Here is a 23,079-nt window from a genome sequence, read left to right on the forward strand (position 1 = left end):
TCTCCCTCCTTTCCCTCCCTCCCTTAGTCTTACTCTAATTTCTGAGACCGGTTTAAAGATCTCAGGGCCTCATTATTGCCTCAACTGCTTTTGCTTATTTAGGTAGACAAAGTTTAATCAAAACATTTCTGTTGCCAGGTCAAGATGACCAGTACAAAGTTATCTTGATTTACTCAAAGGATTATTCCAAATCAACACGTATTTCATATAACTCACGCATATTACTTCAGTCAAGACAGACCAACTTTAAGGGAAAAAAATGCCCATTATACAAGGCACAGCCGAAAAACTCAAGTCATTTTATGAACTGTTGTCATCCCACAAAAAGAAACTTATTTAATCTAAAAGATTTTCTCAGCAGTCTAAATTTAACTTCTCTGATATAAAGCACGTTTTGCATAATCATCATTATGTGCCACATGTGGGCATTGTATTATATTTATGAAAGGAATTGAAGTCCTTTCTTTGTGATATTTTTGCTCCTGCTGTTTTTGCTGTTATGATAAATTGCTGAAAATTATGCAAAGTATATATCATGAATATGACACTAATTATTCATTAATGGCATGGAGAGATTTAAAAGCTTTGAAGCAGCCTGGAGAACTGTAAATCCATTTACAATCTCCAGCTTGTAACCCTTACAAGTGAAAAATTTGAAAAAGATGAAGTGTAAGCTGAGTATTATTAATTGAACTTGACATACCTTAGTTGCAAAAGTGATGATGCAGCACTGCCTCTTGAGGCAAGGGCCCTGGCTTAGCTCACTTCCTATTGTATCTTAGGCATATTTTAAGAGCAGTCTGTGGTATCTAATAACTCCATTTCCAGATGAAGTAATTCATTCATTCATTCATCAAATGTCTGATGAATATCTACTACTATTGAAGGAAGGGAGGCATTAAATAAATATATCAGATGTAATAGGTATTGTGGAGAAATATACAGGAATGCTGGGAAGGAGTCACTATTTCATTTCAGGAGTTCAAGAAAAATCTCTATGATAATGGGTGAACTAAGCACAAAGAGAAATTGGAATTTGCATGTCTAAACCCAACTCTCTAAAGCATTGCAGAATTTTCCCACTGCTGGGTTTCCTTTGTTTTGTGCATTCCTATGCAGGCTGGCATGGGTGTAGGAAGAGTAAGTGGAGTAACTGAATCGGGAGGTATGGTAACAGGGGGAATAGCTGGATTTGGCTGTGGGATAGAGGTAAGCTCTGGTGTTTGCATCTAAATGAACTCTTACGGGGCACGGAACAGGGAAAAAAGTCAAGTGCACGAGCAGTGTTGGGATTTTGGAGAGGCCCGACCTAGTTGCAAACACCTCCCTAACTTGTCCTTTTCCATTAATCAGTTGAACTCTCATTCTGGGTGCTACCTCTTCACTTTTGCCTACCCAGAAACCCAAAGTTTCTTCTTTAAAATTCTTCCCTAGTACTTATAATTGCCTAGCCCCTCTTTCATTTGGGGTTGTGCAGGAAAGCCACTCTGTGTCCTCCAGGAATGAAGTGTTCAATAAAGAATTTTACAGCACTGTAAAACCACTTAAAAGGTTGGGCATGAAGGTCAGGGAATCCACTTCCCATCACTTCAGCCTGAAGCACCACAGCAGCAGGTCTCAGGTGCCGGCGTGGAAGCCACTGGGATCTCACTAATGCCCTTCTGCAGCACGTGATTCTCAAAACTTACCTGGAGCTGCTTCAAACCTCAAATCTGCCTGTAACTACCTGCCTGAGAAACAGCCTTTCCTTTCCCACCTTCCATCTGAGCACCCATCATTGTACACTTTAACCCAGAACTTTATGGAGAAGGGGATTCTGGGAAACCAGAACCAGGTTCTGGTCCCAGCTTCTCAGCAATGCAGAGGACTCAGAAGGAGGTGCTAAGGTGACAACAAACAATATAGTGCAGCCACCAGCCCTCCTAACAGGTTGTTCCCTGTCCCTTCATTTGAGGCTATGCTAGCCCCATCTCTGTAATACCCAGATGGTCTAAAAGTTGTAAGGTCTGAAATCTAACACCTGCCTTTGAGACGGAGGAGCAGCTATTTCTGTTTTTTAACATGCGCATGGCTGAGTAAATCACCCAGTCAGAGTTCCTCCCAGAAACCCACGTCTTTGTTCTGATGCTAACGTTAGGCAACTGTCTTTTTTCAAAGCATAGCAGAATTCACTGGGACCCAATATTTAATTGGATAGTCAGCAGCAGCCACAAGCCTGCCTATGGAAATGTCCTTGTGTTTGTGATGCAGGGGAGGGAAAAGAAACAAGGAAAGACAAGCTAAAAATTCCTTCCACCATAACTGCCCACAGAGGAATTAAAGAAGGTTCCCTTTGTCGCGTCCAGCCCCTGCAGTGAGAGTATCAATCCTCATGCACACGTGTATTGAGCATCTATTATGTTCCAGGCACTGTGCCAGGCACTGGAGAATAAAAAAATAAATGTTCTAGTTATCTATTGTTGTATAACAAACAACTCCAAAACTTGTATGTTAAAATAATAGTCATTCTTTTTGCTCTCAAATCTGCAATTGAGCAGGACTTGGTAGGGACAGCTTCCGTCTGCTCCATAGGACATCAGTCAGAGCAGCACTAGTAGTGTCTGGAGGACCCCCCTTTTAAGGTGGCTGACTCACATGGCTGGAATGTTGGTGTTGGCTGTCAGCTGAAAGCTCAGTCAGGGTTGTGGGCTGTGGGCCTCTTCACAGGCTGCCTAGGCTTTCTCATGACATCGTGGCTGGGTTCTAGGAGAACAAGGTAAAAGTGAACTTTTATGACCTAGCCCTAGAAGCATTTATTCTGCTGTACTCCACTGGGAAAGGCAGAATGAAGGGGAAGGGACATAGATTCCACCTCTTGATGGAGAGTCATAAGGTTCTAGAAGATGTGTGGGATAAGCAGTAATGTTGGGGCCATCTTTGGAAAATATTAGCTGCCACAATATGCTCAGCGTATTTGAGGAGCTCACTAACTAGCAATGAAGGCAGATGTGAAACGGATAGAATGCAGTTTGAAAAGTTCTATGGAAGCCCTGGGGAATTTCATACTCTGCAGAGATTGCAGGAGGGTTAAGAGAGGTGACCTGGGACTTAAAGGATGATTAGATATTCACCAAGTCAGAAAGTAGAAGGGCATGGCATTCCAGATGGGAAACAACAGAAACGATGGCATGATAGACTTTGAATTGAGGCCTCAGGGCTCCTCTGTGCACCTCTGCTTCCCAGACACAGTGTGAATCCCATGAGGACTGCATGGATTTCTCCCTAGTCCACAGTGCCTGACTCATCATGTCATCTTGACTTTCACATTATATATGCTCACTTAGCAATTTCCCATGAACATAATTGACATCAGATACAATTGTTCTAGACCTTAATGACAGAGCTAGAAAGATGTGCATTTTATAGTAATTTTTTTCCAAAATGTTGCAACCAAATATCATTTAGCCTCTTTACAACCAAATCCATCACACTGTACTTATATTTAAATAAGAATCATCTCAATGCCAATTTCTTTCAGGCCAAGGATTTTACTAAACTAACTGTACCAGCCATTACCTACAAACTTAGCCAAGATCATGATGGTCTTCCAAGAAGGTGGTGTTACTGCTCACTAGAGTACTTTGTTTTTCAGCTCCATTCTTCTTTCTCTCTGTTTTCTACACATGTTGAAATTAAAAAGAGTTTTCTAGAAGACCAGGAGTAGAGCAGGCAGAAAAATGAAACTATACTACACATGATTTTCCTTGACCTTAGCAGTCCAGCAGGCAGGAAAGAAAAGTACATGTGGTGAGACCTTGTGCCCATTAGAGTTTCAGAAGTGCATTATGTTGCCTCTTGGGGACTCTCTTCCTCCTCATTCTGTAGGTTCCTTTCTTCAGCCAGAATATTCTTTGGATTGTCTAGCAGTAAATCACTTTGGCATTCATCTGAGGCTGCCTTGATTCAGTTTCTCAGACTCTAATGAGAATCTTCTGAAATCTAGTCTTTTATCAGTGACTCATGGATAACATCATGTAGTTATAAAAGGGTAACCTGTTAGAGGCGTTCGCTGTTCGCTGTTGCTTCTGATTGTTCAAGGGGATCTCCCCCAACTGCATGTATCTGTAGAAACTCCAGTCGACTGAAAAACTGTTAGTCTTGATTCCTTATGTCACATAATGTTTTACTTAGTTGACAGAACACAGTTAAGCCATCAATTAAGTACTGAATTTTAGTTTGTCATTTCCTTTTTTTCTCTGGTCCCATTTGTACATAGCAAAGCTGTACCTTAATGCCTTTTTAAAATTAACTCTTTTTAGGGAAAGGGAGTTCTAAATAAACTCTTAAATACTTGGAACTGAAACTTTCTTTGAATGATGTCTTAGTTTATTTTGTGTTGCCACAACAGAATACCTGAGATGGGGTAATTTATGAAGAAAATATTATCATTTAGTTCATGGTTCTGCAGGCTGGAAAATACAGGAAGCACAGCGCCAACACTTGCTCGGCCTCTGGTGAGGGCTTTTGTGCTTCGTCACATCATGGCAGAAGGTCAAAGTGGAAGTAGACACATGCGAAGAGAGGCAAAACCTGGGAGGTGTCCTGGCTTCATAACAACCTACTTTTGTGGGACTAATCCATTCCTGCAGGAACAGGTGCAGTCTCACCACAGTGAGACCAAGCACCAAGCTACCCACAAAGGCAGCACCCTCATGATCCAAACACCTCTCACAAAGCCCCACCTCTCCACACTACCACACTGGGGATGACATTTCAACATGAGTTTTGGTGGAGACAAACAAACCATATCCAAACCATGGCCAGTGGGTTTAAATTGTCCAAAAATGTCATTGGGGAGTATATTGACTGTGATAATAAGCCTGCTGTTGAATTATCCCAACCATTTTTTAATTTATTATTTTTATTTCTTCTGACAGAGTCTGCTCTGTTGCCCAGGCTGGATTGCAGTGGCGCGATCTCAGCTCACTACAAACTCCACCTCCCAGGTTCAAGCGATTCTCACACCTCAGCCTCCTGAGTAGCTGGGATTACAGGCGTACACCGCCAAGCCTGGCTACTTTCCTGTACTTTCCAGCCTGCAGAACCATGAACTAAATGATAATATTTTCTTCATAAATTACCCCATCTCGGGTATTCTGTTGTGGCAACACAAAATAAACTAAGACATAATTTTTATATATTTTTTTAGTAGAGATGGGGTTTCGCCATGTTGGCCAGGCTGGTCTCAAACCCCTGGCCTCAGGTGATCTGCCCACTTCAGCCTCCCAAAGTGATAGAATTACAGGTGTGAGCCATCATGCCCAGCCACAACCATTTTTTTAAATCATTATTTCATGTCCCTCATTACTTAGCTTTGATTCTGTAGTTCATCATCATGACCACTCACAAGCACCTGAATTCTCTCTCTCCTTTATTCCTTTGACTTATTTGCCGGGCAAAGCCCCGACCTTGGTTAAACTGCATCTTGTTCATGCCCACCCCTGAGTGATTTAATGTTGCTGGAAAAAACATGCTGACTGGTTCACTTTACATCATGACCACAGTCTCACACAGGTACCAGAGAATGCTCAGTGAGCCTGGTACTTTTGCTTCGTCCTCTCTATAAAAATCAAGTAACTTTCTTCTTCCCTCTTTTCCCGTTTCACTCTCTCTCTCTTTGCTTCTTTCTTTCATTGATTCAATTTTAAAATTTCAATCATTAAATAATCATATAGTGCCTGGCACAATTCAAGGCACTTGGGATACATCAGTGAACAAATCAGAGAGCCCCTACCCTTGTGAAACTCACATTCTAGTGAGGGAGACCGTGAACAATAAACATAATAAATAAGTAAATAATACAGTATGTTAGAAGGTGATAAATAGAGGGCCAGGTGCAGTGGCTCATGTTTGTAATCCCAGCACTTTGGGAGGCCAAGGTGGAAGGATTACTTGAGTCCCAAGTTGAAGACTAGCCTGGACAACATGGTGAAACCTTGTCTCTACAAAAAATTAGCCAGGTGTATTGGTGCATGCCTGTAGTCCCAGCTACTTGGGAGGCTGAGGCAGGAGGATTACTTGAGACTGGGTGGTTGAGGCTGCAGTGAGCCAAGATTGCGCCCCTGCGATCCAGCCTGGGCAATAAGTGAGAACCTGTCTCAAAAAAAAAAAAAAAAAAAAGAAAGAAAAGAAGGTGATAAATGACATGGCACAAGAAAAACCAGAGCAGAGTGTGGGTATGAGAGCACTAAGGGAAAAGGATAGTCATTTTCAATAGGGTGTTGGGTGGGGGCTCACTGAAGGTGATGTTTGACCAAGATCTCGAATAGGTGGGGGAGTTGGCCCACTGTTACTTCACACTGCCCTCTCTCTGCCCAATCAACCTTCTCACCTGTTTTCTCTGCACCCTCATCCCTCTCAACCCCCCTCCACACACACACACACAGTTCTGCTGATAACCTTGCCTATACTCTGATAGAAAATGAAAATGCTCAGACAGGATCTTCTGTGACTCCCCACCCTCAACCTTCCCTCCCACCACCACTCTGTGTGTGCTGTCGCGGGAGCTCTCCTATTATTCGCTGAATCCCCTCTCACCTCACCTTCTCAAGGACTTTGCTCCTGTAATTGTCTTCCTCTATCTCTCCTGCATCATCATTTTTCCTCTCTACTCAGTTGTTACAAACATGCCCCCGTAACTCACAAGATGAAAAATCTCTTGACCCCTATACTCTCCTCTAATGACCACTCCGTTTCTCTTCTACACTTCACAGAAAACTTCTTGAAAGATTTGTCTAGTGTCCTGTCTCCATCTCCTCACCTACCATTCTGTTTTCAAACTTCTCAGTTTGGGCTTTCTCCCTCACCACTTCACAGAAACCCCTTTTATAAAGGTGGCCTGTGATCAAATCCAGCAGTCATGCCGTCTCTGTTATCTTACTGGCCTCACCAGCAGCTTTCCTCCACATGGTGAGTCATTCCTTCCTTGAGAAAAACATGCTTCTCTTGGCTTTGGTGACATCTCATGCTTTCCTGGATTGCTTCCTTCTTCATTGGCTCTTTCTCAATCCCCTTTGCTCACCTTCTCTTCTGTTTGATCTTCAAATATTAGTCTTTTAAGACTTGATCCTGGGTCCCCTTTTTTTCTGTATCTCCATCTTCCTGTGAATTTTGTCCAGTTCCATAGCTTTATATAGCTTCTGCCTGTCACTCGAGGCTTTGTCATCTCAGAGGCTTCAGGCAGCAGGGTTTAGTTTTTGATCTCAGGATGGCAGAAGTGGAGGAGGAGGAGGAATGCTCTTTGCTGCGACCAGGGACCCAAATAACAGAAGCTGCATCCAGACACCTGCCTCAGGGGCAGGGAAACGCAAATCACACACCAGACTTCAAGGCTCTGCTCACAGCTCAATGGCTAGAGCCCATCATATGGCTCCTGCCTATCCTAGTGGGCCAAGGAGCTCAGATTTCCCTGTGCCTGAAGGAGAGGAGAACCAATGCCAGGGACACACTAGTGACCCCCACAGAAAATGTTTTCAAATGTACTTTATATATACATGTACATACATATTCACACACACATGCACACACATACACCCTATAAAGTAGGTGAGGGTAGTTATATCAGCATTATACCAATGAGGAAGTGATATGAGTTGAGGTATAACCTATCAGATTTCTCTGTTATTAAAAATCATAAGAGCCCCATTTATTGACAGTTTTGTATAACCTTTAGGTAAAAACACTTGATAGACTATACCGCTGTATGCCCTGTAACATCCTCTAATTTTGATCAGCATTTCACCAAGACATAAATATAACAGACTGAGGAGGGATGTCATAACCCTTCCCAAGGGCACATGTATACCTATGTAACAAACCTGCACATGCTGCACATGTATCCTGGAACTTAAAGTAAAATTAAAAAAAAATAAAAAGACAGATAGTAAAAAAAGAAAGTATTTGCAAAGTTAAATTGCTTCCTCACTAGCAGAAGACACCAAATTCTTCTGTCTTTTCTGGGTCTTGCTTATTTCATGGCTGTTAATCTCTGCAGCGTACTAAGGGCATAGCGATTCATGGGTTACTGATTGGGTCATAGCTGTGAATGGCTGTCAGTGGGTTGATGTTTTGTGATAATAAAAAGTATACTGTGATGATAAAGTTGTCCCCAAGTTCAGTTTATCTCATATACCATCTAGAAGAGTAGGGAAAACATTATGATGGTCTGTAAGAAGTGAAGGGACGTTCGGAATTTTATAGATCAGAACTGACATTGCTTACTTCTAAGGAGAGATTTAGTGCTGGGATTACCTACAAAGGAAGTATTTTCTCTCCCAATAGATATTAGACCAACCTCTGTTCATACTAATTACATTATTTATAATTAGGGTCATCATTGCTTTGCTGAATTTTGAGTTCCCTGAGATCTTGAACTATGTCTTAACCTTCTTTGTATCCCGAGGGTCCAATTAGGGCCTATGCACTAGGCAACACAGTGCACAGTAGTTAAATCATCTTTAGGTGTTTGCTGAATGATTTTATGAGTCATTGTGTTGTGAGGCAGATAAAACATTTGCTTTTCATAATAGATCTAAGAAGGTGATGGAAGAAGGTTGTCTATATCAGTGTGTATTAATTAGCAGTATCAGATATACTCCCACTGCCGGTGGTCTTGTGGATAGATGTAGCCATATGACTACTTCTGTTCAATGGGCTGGGCACAGAAGTGTTATGTATCCTTATGAGGCCCTCTGAGCTCTGCCTTCCCTCTGGCAGAGTGACCCATCAGCATGAACCACTAAATCACTGCAATGAGCTGACCTGCAGTAGACATGTAGCATGAACAAGAAATAAACCTTTATCATGGCACTAGCCGATAGAAATAATGTAATTTAAAATATTCGGGAGCCACATATAAAAGGTAAAAATAAACAGATGAATTTCATAATAGTTTTGCTTATCCAATAGATCTAAGATATCATTTAAACATATGATCAACATACGAATTATTGAGATATTTTACATTCTTTTTTTGTATATATGCTAAGTCTTCAAAATCTGGTGTGTACTTTCCACAGTCAGCACATCTCAATTTGAACTAGTTATATTTTAAGTGTTTAATGGCCCCAGGTGCCTACTGTACTGCCAGTATAGCTCTGCTGTTTGAAGTTACTGATATTTGGGGGTTATTAGTTGCTGCAACATAACTTAGCCCATCCTGACTGCTACACTAAACATTGATTTTCCTTGGATACCCTGATGAAGTAAGTCTTCCAGACTTGACATGGGGATCACCAGGGTTGGTACAAAGTGACAAAGAGTATGTTGCATCAGGGGATTCACTTTATGGCAACATAGAGAACCTCTAATGAAATGTTTGAAGATTTGTGCTCAGCCCCTCAGCACTGAACATCTCCTAATTGTGGCCTAGAGGAGAGTTTACTTTAGTTTCTCATAAATTTAGCCACATTGAAACCTCTGTGGTAAGAGGATGAATTTTTTTCTGCCTGATAATAGTGTTTTAACAAGGTAATCAATAATGTGAGAAAGCTACTCGAAGTCTCGATCGCAAGATGTTCATAAATTCATTTAGGAAGCATTCCTTCTCAATGACCGTGTGCTCAGTAACATGCTGGGTGCTGGGAATACAACTGTGGAGAAGTGTACAGTCTCACAAAGACAGCAATGAAATCTATAATTAGAGTATTCATTAGCTGGAATATGACCTGCATTAGTTTTATATCGCGGCTGAAGAGATTACTTCAAACTTCAAGGCTTCAAGCAACCTATGTTTATGCTCCCACAGTCTCTGTGGGTCAGGAGTCTGGGTACAGCTCAACTGTGTCCTCTAATCAGGATCCCTCCAAGGCCACCCCAGGGTGTCTGCCAGGTTGCATTCTTTTCTGCAGCTCAAGGTCCTCTCACATAGTTATTGGCAGAATTTAGTTTTCCTTGTGGTTGTAGGTCTGAGGTCTTCATTTTCTTGTTGGCCTTCAGCCAGATACAGTTCTCAGCTTCTAGAGACCCCTCAGAGACCCTCACACAACACAGTGGCTTATTTCTTCAAAGCGAGCAGGAGAATCTCTCTGACCTCTAGGCTCTTTTTTAAGGACTCATCTAATGCATTCGGCCCAACCCATGCTGCAATGGAAGGAGCCCAGCCATGAGGCTGTTGCAGTATTCAAGAAGAGAGATGATGGTTGCTTAAAGGAGGGTGGTGGCAGTAGAGATGGAGAGACGTGGATAGATTAGAGAGAAGTTTAAAAGGTAGAATCAATAAGACTTGGTGATTTGTTGGATATGACATAAGGAAAAAAGAAGTTAAAGATGGCTCCTGGACTTGAGCCACTAAGAGGATGGATTGTGCCATTTCCTGGTCTGGGGACACTGAGAAGAAGAGCAATTTTGCCAGTGAAGTAGATCCATTATAGACATTGATGTGAGACACCAGGTACCAGGTGCCACAGTGACCACTGGCTACACTGATCTGGAGCTCAGAAGAGAGGTGTGGGCCAAAGATATGAGTCTTGGAGATATCAGCTAATAGGTGACATCTAAAGCCATTACGAGGGATGAGATCATCCAGGGAGGACAGGTAGAATGAGACTAGAGCCTGGATAAAGTCCTCAGGGACCTCCACTTAAAGGTCTACTAAGGGGGAGGGAGTGGCAATTTCACACACACCAATTTCTTGTTGCTGTTACTAATGTCACTTTCAGGGAATGAATATTGTAATCATTTAGGAACATATAGTACTTCAAGAGGCTTGTCTCCACCAGGACACTGTGTGTGTGTGTCTGTGTGTGTGTGTATGTCTGTGTGTGTGTGTGTATGTGTTGCAGAGAGGAAATTGCATCCGAATCAGCTGAAGAGCATTTGTAAACTACACTCACAAATTCCAATGTGTCCCTAAGGGAAAAGAATAACAGATGCAAAAAATTTCTTTTTAGAGACACATGCCCTCATTTTTTAGAGAAAACTGGAGCTCATAAAAGTACAAGTCATTTGCCCAGTGCTACACAGTTGGCTAGATGATAGCCCCACTGAGAGGAGTGAAAGGAGCCCTTTAACCCTCGAGGAATGTACATTTATCCATCAGTTTCACAGGCTAGATTCCAGAAACATCAAGGAATTCTAGTATCAGCTATTGGGGGTTACCCAAATGTCCCCCAAGCATTCAGTACCTGTGAGTGGAAGAAAGAAATTCTCACTTATTGAACCAGTACTATACAACCATGACAGCTTCAGAATGATGCTGCAAGGCAGATATTATTTTCCTCATTTTACAAATGAAGAAAGTGAGGCTTATGAATTGAGTAATGTGCCCACAGATGGCAGAACCAAGCTTGAAATTTGCTCTTACTACTGGCCTTACATTAATATTTAGGATGTTAAAGCCAACTGTATACATTGTGCATTGACTGTAATATATAATTAAGCATTCCTTCAAAAAATAAAATTACAGTGGAATTGAGTTCATGAGCAAATATATAGTGTGAGCCTCTCAGCTTTCTTCTTGTGAAACAGTTCTGAAGCCAGACTGCATTGATGAGAACCAGGCTCCATTCCTTACTTGAGTAAACTTAGCCAAGGTACCAGACTTCTTTGTGCTTTAGTTCCTCATTTGCAATAAATTAGAATAATAATAATACCGGGGTTGCTGTGAAAATTGAATGATTTAATGTATGCAAAAGCTTTAAAACACCACCTAACGTGTAGTGGCACTATGTAGCTGGTCCCGTCTCTACCATTACTATTCATTTGCATTCACTATGATTTTTTTAATCCAAAAGGCTTATCTGAGTTTCCAATTAGAAATTAATATCTCCTCCTAGCCCCAGAATTTTAGAGTTTTGCTTTGTCCTCTTAACAGTGTAGTTATGAGAAAGTGATGCCCAGATAGTTACCTAAGGGGATACAGAGCAGATGCAAGTGGCTAACCTGATTTGATCCTTCACGCTCAGTAAATTGAAACGTCAAGCATATTTATGCCTCAGGGCCTTTGTCTTCTACTCTTCTCACTGACTGGAATGCCCTCTCCCTGTGTAATAGAACAGCCTCCCTGAGTAATTTCTTCAGGTCTCTGTTCAAATGTAACCTTATCAAAAGGCTTGTCCACACCACTCTATCTAAAATAGCATCTCCTTCCCACCATTACTTTCTATTTTCTTACTCTATTTTTCTTCAAAGCACATCATCAGAAGTATTACATGTCTATTTATTGAGGGTCTGTCTCCCCATTAGAGCTTGAGTTCCGCAAGAGCAGGGATTTGGTCTGTTTTGTTCACAGCTGTATTCCCAGCACCTAGGACAGGCCCCGGAACGTCATAGGCCATCAGTAAAGATTTGCAGAATAGATGAGTGGATGTGTGAGTGAATGCTAAGTTACAGTTCACACAATGGGATTCATGGCTATCTGCAAAGACCACCATGATTTACAGGTGCATTGTCACCTACACAACTTTGGGACAAACTGGACAGCTCCAGCCCCTCACTGCAGTTAAGAGTACTACCATCTGTCCAGTTCCCCAGGCCAAATAACCTCTTCATCATTCTAGGCACTGGATTTTTTTTTCACCCTCCTTATTTGTTCAGTCCCAAGTTCTTTCACACCTACCTCCACTAGATCTCAAGTCCGTCTATGTCTCCTTTCGTTCTGGTTCTAACCACCATCTTGTCTCACCTGGATACTAGAATAACTTTCTTATTGAACTTCCCACTCCTATGCTTCCTGTGGGCCATTCTCTGCAAAACATGCAGCACACACTTTTGGAAACAAGTGATCCCTGCCTGTAACTCATTAGCGGCTTCCTATTGGCCTTGGAAAATAAATCCAAACTTCTTACCACATTGTACCTGGCCTGGCATGGTCATTCCCAGCCCTCTTCTCTAATCCTATCTTAGGTAACTCTCTCCACCTCACACTTTACAATGTTCAATCACCCCAGCCTTTTAGTTCCCGGAACAATCTCTGGGCCTTTGTTCTTGCTGTTTCTTCTGCTTGGAACGCTTCTCACTTGACTCTTCCTATGCCTAACACCATCTCGTCTTTCAGATTTCAGGTTAAATGTCACCTAATCACAGATCAACCAGCAAATCTTAATCAGGTGCCTCCAGTTCTTTTCTGCCACAGAACTATATTCTTTTCCTTTTTAAATACTTTTCATAATTTTAAATCATGCTTATTTGTTGTCTGATGTCTGTCTCCCACTCTAGATTGTAAATCCTATCTACTGTGGTATATCCATCACCTGGAAGAGTCCCTGACACAGAGTAGCCACTTAATGAACATTTTTGGGTGTTATTGAATGAATGTCATAGACGAACCTGCAGGAAACCCTGAAGATACTGAGGGAAAAAAGACAGGAATTGGGTGCTTGGATCTCAGGATTTCTGGTGGTTGGGGCTTGTAATCAAAGACTGATAAATCCTTCCAAAATACTGGTTTCTTATTTATTACCTTCTCAGGTTATAATTTGAGTGAGTAGGAATGCTGTGTTCTTTTCACCACACCACCAATATGATGTGGCCCCTCTTGGAGATAATAACAAGCATATTTTTAGATTTACTATGAGCACCTTACCGGCATTATGCCATTTAATACAATTCAATAAGATATGTATTGCTATCATTTCCTATTTTACGTTTGAACAAACTGAGGCACAGAGAAGTTAAATAGCTTGTTCAAGATCACAGGGCTGGTAAGAGGTAGATAAATGAATATAAATATGTGAAGTCCAAACTCAAAGTCCGAATTGCTAACCTCTGAGGCACAGATGCCCACATGGCATTGTACCTATACTCCCATAGTGGCCTCTACCAGCCCTTTAAATATCATGTTTATCCTGGACACACTTACTTTGTATCTCTGGCCCAGACTTCTACCCTGAGCTCCAGACTCATTTGTCTAACTACCCACAGACATCTTCTCCTGGGCATGTCAAACTTAACTTTTCCAAAACTGAGTTTATGATCTACCTCTGTACCCCCATCCCCCATGCCCAAACCTGGTCTGTCTCTATTTCCTCTTCTCAATAAATGGCAACAGGAATCATGAGATGTGGAGATGTGTGTGTTTATACTATATATATATATACACACACACGTATATATATATACACACACACATATACACACATATATATACACACACATATATACACACACACATACACACACACACACACACACACACACACATATATGCATACACACTCCTTTGAGAGATGGACTGCTTGGATTAGATAGTGGCATGGCATTTCTCCTGCCTTACTGTTGCAAGGACCGTGACTGTTACATACCAAGGCATGGACCAAAATTTATTAAATAGAAGGTTTTCAGTATGTTCTTGCTGAACAAAAGAAAAAAAAATTTGTATGTGAATCTTATCTCTTTTTACTCCAGGTAATTTCCCATGATACTCGTTAATTTTCTCAGTCATTTTTCTAAGAATATTTTCCCAAACTTCTCTAAGTGGTAATTTTTCTCTCCCCAAGGTTTTATTCCCAGGAATTTGTATTGCAGTATATTAATGAAACAACTCTATGTTTCATAAAAATCATTTTCATTTCTTTTCACTTTGGCTCTTGTGCACTTGGATTTATGTGGCAAGGAATACTTAATAATACGGAAAGACCTATCTAGAAACAGCGGTGTAATCATTTGGCAGTAGAGAAAAGAATGATTTATGGGCCATATAATTAGCAATCATCTGTTTCTCATTTATTTCTCAGGGCTGAAGTTCAGAAGGCATTCAGTAACAAGCAGTAGGTAATGCCTTCTCAGTTCTTCCTTGAAAAACTGAATATAAATAATAAGCCCCATACACTATATTTTCCCTTAAGTATGTAAAGAGGACACACACACACACACACACACACACACACACACACACACACAGAGAGAGAGAGAGAGAGGACTCATAGATATTCATCGCCATTCAAGAGAATTCAGGTAATATTTTGTCTCAAGATAATCAAAAAAACCTTTAATAGCCCCAAATAAAATCTCAGTTCATTAGTAACTTAATTTTGCTTTACATGAAGGAAAGCCTCTTTATTTTTGTTGCTTTGTTTTCTAAAATATGAAATTCTTTTAAGATGAATTTGTATAAACTGATAAAGCAACAATTCAGTCTATGCATCTTAAATGCATTTGCAAAGCCATGGATTTATTTAAACTTCAGAAGTTATCAGGTATAATTCAAAAGGAAGTTAAAAGGTGAGGGTATGGAATCAGCTCTGTCTGGGGTAAACATTCAGTTTGGCTGTGGGTGAGCCACTTGTCACCTCTCTTTCTCCTCCTCTAAGAAACTGAAGGAAAACCACTCTCACAAGGTTCATATGGGAATAAGATGGGGTAACATGTGAATGTGCTTTGACAATGGCAAAACATGAAAAATAAATAATAAATAAATAATATTGTTATTATTTAAATAATAAGTGATTTTTATCCGGATGAATAAATCAAAACAGCTATCCTTTTATGCATAAAATGGTTGAGATCCCAAATCAGAATTTTAGTTGATTCAGTATGTGTTCAGATAATGAACTTAGCTTTTCTACATATAGAAATGTGGTATTTATATTGTTCTCTGAGTGGAATATTTTAATATATTTTTAATGTTTACATACATTTATGAAAAGTCTTCGAATGATTATTTTCCCACTAGATTGTTTATTTTCTGTAAGACCTAACAATTATAGTAAATCTATGGAGAGAGTATACTCTAAGCACTATATTCTGCTCTAAATCGTTTGTTTAATTCAGTGACTCTATCACATTTCCATATAGTGTCTTCTGTGTTGCACAATTTTACTCTTTCTCTCATAGGAAGATGAGTGAATATAGAACCTTATAGGAAAGCTAAGTGAATTTAAATAAATCCCATTATCATGATTAAAATTTCCAACTTAGGAAGCCACAAAGCCTTCCCAGATCTGAAGTATATCTTCATATAAAGAAAAAGAACTATTTTTAGGAAATACAGTCTTTCTTCTGCTTTATAACTTGGAAAACTGTACTATGTATTGAAAAGCAAGCGGCAATCTTTTCTGAAGTCCAACAAATGCTCAACTGAAAAGCTGTGAGACCATTTCAGATCCCCAAGGCATCATTGCATCCACAGGCGTGAAATGGGGCAGGACTGACTGTGTGTGTGTGATGTTTCTGTGTGTTCTCTATGGGCATCGCAGCCTGTGAGCTCATTCACATACCCCTAACTACTTAGCTCTGATCTAAGCAGCTGTGCCGGGAGGACTGACCATAATAGGTTACTCAATAGAAGAAAACAGTGTTTACAAAGAGACAAAGCATTGGCCATCAAATTTTCAGTTGTTACTGGTTTGTCCACTCCCTGGACAGGCACCTCATTTGCAGTAACCTGCAGTGTTCACTCTAAGAGTCACTTCATTGACAGTCACTTCCTGCTTCACAGGAATCACAATATCCACCTGGGCCAGGTCTAACGGCCCACATTTCGCTAATCATGTTCATGGATTAGACAAATATTGTGTGTGTGGTCCCTCCGTGCCAAGCACTGTGCTAGGCCCAAAAGATCCAACTATGAATAACAGAAATATTCCTTGTTCTCAGGAGGGTTATACTCAGGACACTACTTGTCCCAAGCCAGAAGATAAAACCTCATTTCAGCCTGAACTGCCAGAAAGTTAGACTTTTCAGACCAATATTAGAGAGTGCCTCCCACTACTGATGGGCCCTGGCCTTCCTACCCTTAGGAAATTCAGCATCACACCAGTCTCTGAGAACACTGCAGTTGATGCCAGTTTGATTTTCATAATATCTTGATGAGTTGATTTGCGTAGAGTATTTATAACCCTTGAATGTTTATAATTCAGGTCAAAAAGACTCTGAATTAAAGTATGATAAATGAATTACAACTTTACATCCATCTGCAATTTGAAAACAATTTCCCGGAGTGCAGATTTACCCCAGCTAGAGGAAAAAGTTGAGCTTCTATTTTTGTCAGTTGTGCAAAAACAAGAAGAAGAAACAACAAAGGATTGTTATACAATACTAGTATAAGGAAAGTCTAGCCACAAAGCACAAAATCCTAACATATCTGTCAACATTCCTAAACTATAAAAACTTAAATGCCATGCAGTCCAGATCAATCCTCTATGAGAAAGATGGGGATAAGTAATTGGCCACTTTACTAATTTAAACTAGCTTGGCTCATATTTTCTCACTTTCCTTCTACAACTGATCCCTCCTTGTGGAAAGTGACTTCCAAAGAGAAATCTCCTAATTGGTTTTTCATGTCCTTTTGTCCAGAGGCATAGACCAAAATCTGTTGGATGGTTACTGGGGTGTGAAGTCCTAATTTTACTTCCCTATGTTCTGGGTTGATAAAAAGCCCTGAAGGAGGCAAAGGTCTTTGTCCAAAGAACACAGCTCTTTCAAAAAGCTTTGCCAGTCACCCACCCAGATTGCAATCTCACATCTTTTGGCTCCCTTCATCTCCACCACCACCAACTTTTGCTTTTGCCTGGATGACTGAGAACATTCCTTCTTCTCCCTCATCATTTATTCTCTATGAAACAGCCACAGTGACCTTTGACAACCTAAATCAAAGTGGTTTCCCAGTGTTCCTAGAATAAAGTCCGCTGCACGTCCTGTCTTGTGCTCACTTTCTCAGCCTCTTCTGATGCCACTCTTCCCTCCTTAGTATGCCTTAGCCCTTTGCTCTTCTTTCTCTCCCTCAACATACCAGGAAGCTTCCCAGCTCAGGGCCTTTGCACCCAGAGCGCTCATCCCATGCTCTTTCCCCAGCTGGTGCCTTCTCCTCCTTAGGTCTTAGCTCACATGTCACTTCCACAGAGGAGACTTTCCTTGACCCCTTGTCCAGATGAGTATGTAGCCCCCTCCCATAACTGTTTCTGTCATTACTTTATCTTCAGAACACTCAATATTATCTGAGTCTTCCCTCCCTCCCTTCCTCCCTCCCTCCCTCTCTCCTTCCTTCCTTCCTTCCTTCCTTCCTTCCTTCCTTCCTTCCTTCTTTCGACAGAGTCTCCCTCTTGTTGCCCAGATTAGAGTGCAGTGGCGCAATCTCAGCTCACTGCAACCTCCACCTTTCGGGTTCAAGCGATTCTCCCGCCTCAGCCTCCCCAGTACCTGGGGTTACAGGCACCTGCCACCATGCCTAGCTAATGTTTGTATTTTTAGTAGAGACGGGGTTTCACCATGTTGTCCAGTCTGGTCTCGAACTCCTGACCTCAGGTGATCTGCCTCAGCCTCCCAAACTGCTGGGATTAAAGGCGTGAGCCACCACGCCTGGCCTATCCTTGCTTTTCAACTTGTTTTTGCCTATCTTCTTTAACATTTTTGTAGAATGTAAATGTTATTCATACCTCCCTTGTTTACAGCTGGGTCTCCAGCTGACATGAGTGCCACACACACAGTGGGATGTTTGTTAAATGAATACTTGCACTTGTAAGGGTCTGGCCTATTGGTGAGGAATGCCCCAAATCATAAACTCTGTCCAGGTCCATGCGTTCTAAGTTCCAACTCAACTTAAACTGTGGGAGCCTTGAATATACTTTTCAATTTAGTTTCTTTTTTCTGTTTCAGTCCTCTCTAATAAATAGTGACATTATCTTTGTGAAGTTGCATGCCCCATGGGAAGTCCTTGGAAGATATGCAGAACAAATGAATGTAAGAATGCCTTTCAGGTAGGTGGAAATGTATTTTATTCCACTCTCTCTGCTGCTTCACTGTAAATCTAATGTTCTCCTCTCTCAGAACAAATAAAACTGAAATGCAGATTGGAAGGCCATTAGAGGAGGGAATCTTTCAAATGTTTAGGATATGCAAATAAGCCTTCATGGCCAATAATGATTTCATGGCTTTTTGTGAAAAATTCTGGCTAATTTAGTTCTTAGCAGGTAGATATTTCTAGAGCCTGTAATAAAGAAGCATTTTCCAAGTGGCATTTTTATTTCCAAAGTGCCATTTTTAGAAGTCCTGTGTACTGCTGCTTTGAACAGCCAGACCACAGGCAGCAGTTGCACAGGGGCATGTTTTCATGTTCTTTACTGACTAGTCCCTTCCAGAAAAACATTAAAATGTATTTCTGTAGATACAAGTGCAAGAAATTTCATGACAGTGTGATCTTCTTTTTAAAAACAAACAAACAAAAAAAAAAAACAACACTTTTTTTAATTTTAAAAAGTCATAAATACTTTGCAAACACGAATATTGATATTTGTTCCAAGGGGAATAGAAAATACTTTGTATTCCTTAGTTATTTAAAAGGATTAATTTACCTTCATTTCACAATGAATATTTTTATTTTCCCTATGGATTATGGAAAAGTGATCTGCATTTGCTATACAGAAATAAAATATTAAACCTCAAATTAGAAATGCCAAGATATGTGGGTCTTTTGTAATGGAATCTGCTAAAAAGATGGATGGATGTAGTCCCAAGGACAGTTCTGAGGGGACTCAAAGAATAATGTACTTTTGGTTTGCAATTTGCCAGTAAGACCACATTAGGTGACAGAAATGAGGCAAATTGGTACCAACTCTACAGTCTGTCTCTTAATGAGCTGTGGAAAGTTGTGGAGACAAAGAACATTTATAGAGACAGAGAGAAGGGTTAGGGACTCATTTAGAGAAAGGCAATTTCCATTCACAGGCTTGTAATGTATCTCCCTGGTGCATCTTATCTTCTTTGTTCATTGGCCTGTATGTCCTAATACCAAGTCAAAATAGAGGCTGTGATTTCTAGCATCTGTTTTCCTGGAGGCAAAATTCTCAAAATGGATAATAAATATAGTTCTGATCTTATGATTTATTTTTGTATTTAACTGTTAAAAAGAAAATCTGAGAACTCAAGGATTAAAAAAAGGAATACATATATATATCCACTAGGGAGAGATAAGGAATGTCAATTTAGATTCCACTGAAAATTTTTATACTATAATAGTTAAAGCCAAATATTTATCAATGATATAATAAGTGTCTAATGTGGATTAATACCATATTATACCTAAGAACCAAAAGAGAAAGAAAGAAAACCCTACAAAATATGTCTAGATAGAAATTTATACACCCCTCTCCAGTATAAATAAATCTCATAAAACCTTCTGCCAGAACACACTTCTGTAACAAAGAACCCAGGGAGATGATGGAAACTTGAGCAATGTTAATGCAAAGCCAATTCTTTTACTACCTGCAAAGGATTTTATATCTGAAGGGCCTGGCCACATCATGAATAACACTTCTGCATGCCTACTACATAGCAGAAATGTGCTGCCTCCAAGCAGCATTAATACTGTTTTAATGCAGCATTGAGAGAATGTGAACCAAGCAATGAAATGAAAATGAACATGAACAATTATCTTCTTTTTAGATATAGGAATTCCTGCAGGACAATTTTAGAAGAAAATATTGTTAATGTGTGACACTAATTGACCTCATTAATATTGATGTAGGTTTACCTACTAAGCATGGCTTCACTTGTTGTAACCTGATGGATTAAAAACTTTTGCTATTTTTGTGTCCACAGTTTCAGACAAATAACTCTAGTCTAAGGAGATACATGCATTTCCAAAGGAGGAATTCTCCTACTACATCATTTCAACAAAATGTACAAACATCATTTTAGCTGAATTTAAATACGCAAAGAATCTTACCTGTATTCATAATTTTCTGTAGATTCATAATTTTCTGTACTTCTGAATCCCAAGTTTAGTCTCCATGGATTTTTATCCCTATAATGTTTAAAAGGAAATATAGGAATAGATTTCTTATGAGAAATTACAGTAAAACCTGCTTCTTAAATACGTATATGTCCATGGATATTTTTTATAACTAATAGACCCTACTTTTTAGAGAAATTTTTAGGTTTATAGAAAATTGAGAAGATACTAGTGTTCCAATATACCCCTTCTCCCCCAGCCTACAGTTTCTTTATTATTAACATTTTGCATTAGCGTGATATATTTGTTAAAGTTGGTGGACCAATATTGATAAATTATTATTAACTAAAGTCCATAGTTTACTCTAGGGTTGACTCTTATGTGTGTGTGGTTCTGTGGGTTTTGACAAAGGCATATCATGTATCCACCATTGCAGGATCATACAGAATAGCTGCACTGCCCTAATAGTCTCCTGTGTTTCACCACCTTCCTTCTCCCCCGACCTGTACCTGTGGCAACCACTGATCTTTTTATTGTCTCTATAGTTTTGCCTGTGTTTTAAAGCTTTCACAAATACGCCAAAAAATTGGTGGTATATAAACTTACCATTTACAGAAGTCAGAGAGTTCAGTAACAGTTCAGGATATACATAAAAAGCACCTGTTTCATTATTATTCCATTCAGTTTCGGTTGAAGCCTGAAATATGGAAAGTGAGGTTGCATTTTAATAAAGAATCTAATACATGTATTCTCCATTCAAACTACACCAAGAATTTTCATTTTTAACATTTTTAAAAGATAGATATATAGCAATCTGACAGAATAAGTCTGATTTTTGTATAGTTTCCAGAATTCCTTGATTTTACTTATTTAATTCACCTAAAGCCAGGGCCAGTGGTTAGCCAGTGTGCCCCGGTGTGGTTATGTACAGCTGGGTGTTGATGCTGACAAGTGAGTGTCCTTCCCATACTGGTTGTGAAATACATATATATATATATATTTATATTTATATTACTCCTGTCTATACCATGAGAGAAGTGTCCTGTGTAAACTTAAAGTGCTATATAAATATTAGTTAATATAATAGCGTGCCCACTAAATTATGAATGTTGCCCTCTGATCCATCTTTGCATTTTCCTGGGGAAAAAAGCTGACCTCAGCTGAAGCTGTGCAAATACCAGTCACTCCAAATTATCATACTTCACATGCTTTGTAGGCAAGGAGCAACCATTAAAAAAAACATTATGGTAATGGGTAGAGGAAGAAATATCAATGGAAACTGTTTCATAAGATTTCATGACTCAAAAACGCATGCCCTGTGTTCCCAGTGTATTTCTCACTGTTAATCTCTTTTTAGTTTTTTCTTCTTCACCTCTTACAGGCTTCTATCTTCAATCTCCTTTCCTTCCTTGCTAGTTCAAACTGTAACTGACGATGGGTTTTCTTCTCGACTGGCTTCATTTTTGCTGTTCTTCCAGGAGAAAAATCTATTACCTGCCCCGCCGTTACAAGTTCATGAGCAGGTCAGTAGCACGCTCTGTCCTGACAGTGTTTGTCTTTCTGTTGGCCCCTGTGCTCCAACAATGACAAGGAGCTATAAGCTGGGGAAGATGAGCCTGTGTCACATGGGAAAGTTGGCTGCCATGCACATTTTAAAATCAGCTGTGTCTGATTAGTCTGAGGAGAAAAAAAGATGAAAACGTCCCTCTCCGCGTCTTCCCGGTAACTTCTTCCCACTTGGGGGGATTGCCATTCATCTGCAAGTGTGCTGGGGCCATTGCTTTTTAGCCCATTCTTTTTTTTTTTTTTAAATTTCAATAGTTTTTGGGAAACAGGTGGATTTTGGTTACATGGATAAGTTATTTAGTGGTGATTTCTGAGATTTTGGTGCGCCCATCACCTGAGCAATGTATACTGTACCCAATGTGCAGGCTTTCATCCCTCGCCCCCTCTTTTTAGCCCATTCTATTAGATAAATTATCAAAAATCCCAATATCTTTGGCTTAGATGTTCTCCCTTCCCTTCCCTTCCCTTCCCTTTCTTTTTCTTTTTTCTTTTTCTTTCTTTCTTTCTTTTTTTTTTTGAGACAGAGTCTTGCTCTGTCACCCAGGCTGGAGTGCAGTGGCACCATCTCCGCTAACTGCAACCTCCGCCTCCTGGGTTCAAGCGATTCTCCTGCCTCAGCCTCTTGAGTAGCTGGGATCACAGGCATCTACCACCATGCCCAGCTAATTTCTGTATTTTTAGTAGAGAGAGGGTTTCACCGTGTTGGCCAGGCTAGTCTCGAACTCCTGACCTCAGGCATTCTGCCCACCTCGGCCTCCCAAAGTGCTGAGATTACAGGGTGAGCCACCACGCCTGGCCAATGTTATTTTTTTCTACAAAAATTCCTCCCTCCACTATATGTAATTTGAAAGCTTGAAGTGCAGATAGTC

General features: G+C 40.2%; 1 protein-coding gene across 18 annotated transcripts in view; it reads left to right on the plus strand.

The window, feature by feature from the left end:
• ANO4 (anoctamin 4) overlaps positions 1 to 23,079 on the plus strand; it is a 413,407-nt gene that overhangs the window by 235,218 nt on the left and 155,110 nt on the right. For 10 of the 18 annotated variants that reach the window (XM_009426095.5, XM_009426094.5, XM_009426098.5 and 7 more), the window contains 2 exons: positions 18,571 to 18,671; positions 22,123 to 22,167. In XM_009426095.5, coding sequence (XP_009424370.2) covers positions 18,571 to 18,671; positions 22,123 to 22,167 — 146 coding nt within the window. Of the gene's footprint in view, positions 1 to 18,570; positions 18,672 to 22,025; positions 22,168 to 23,079 lie in introns of those variants that run through there. The other 8 variants (XM_009426096.5, XM_063787015.1, XM_054663453.2 and 5 more) reach the window with 3 other exon arrangements.

The sequence above is a fragment of the Pan troglodytes genome, chromosome 10, assembly GCF_028858775.2.
Source record: "Pan troglodytes isolate AG18354 chromosome 10, NHGRI_mPanTro3-v2.0_pri, whole genome shotgun sequence".
Classification (NCBI taxonomy): Eukaryota; Metazoa; Chordata; class Mammalia; order Primates; family Hominidae; genus Pan; species Pan troglodytes.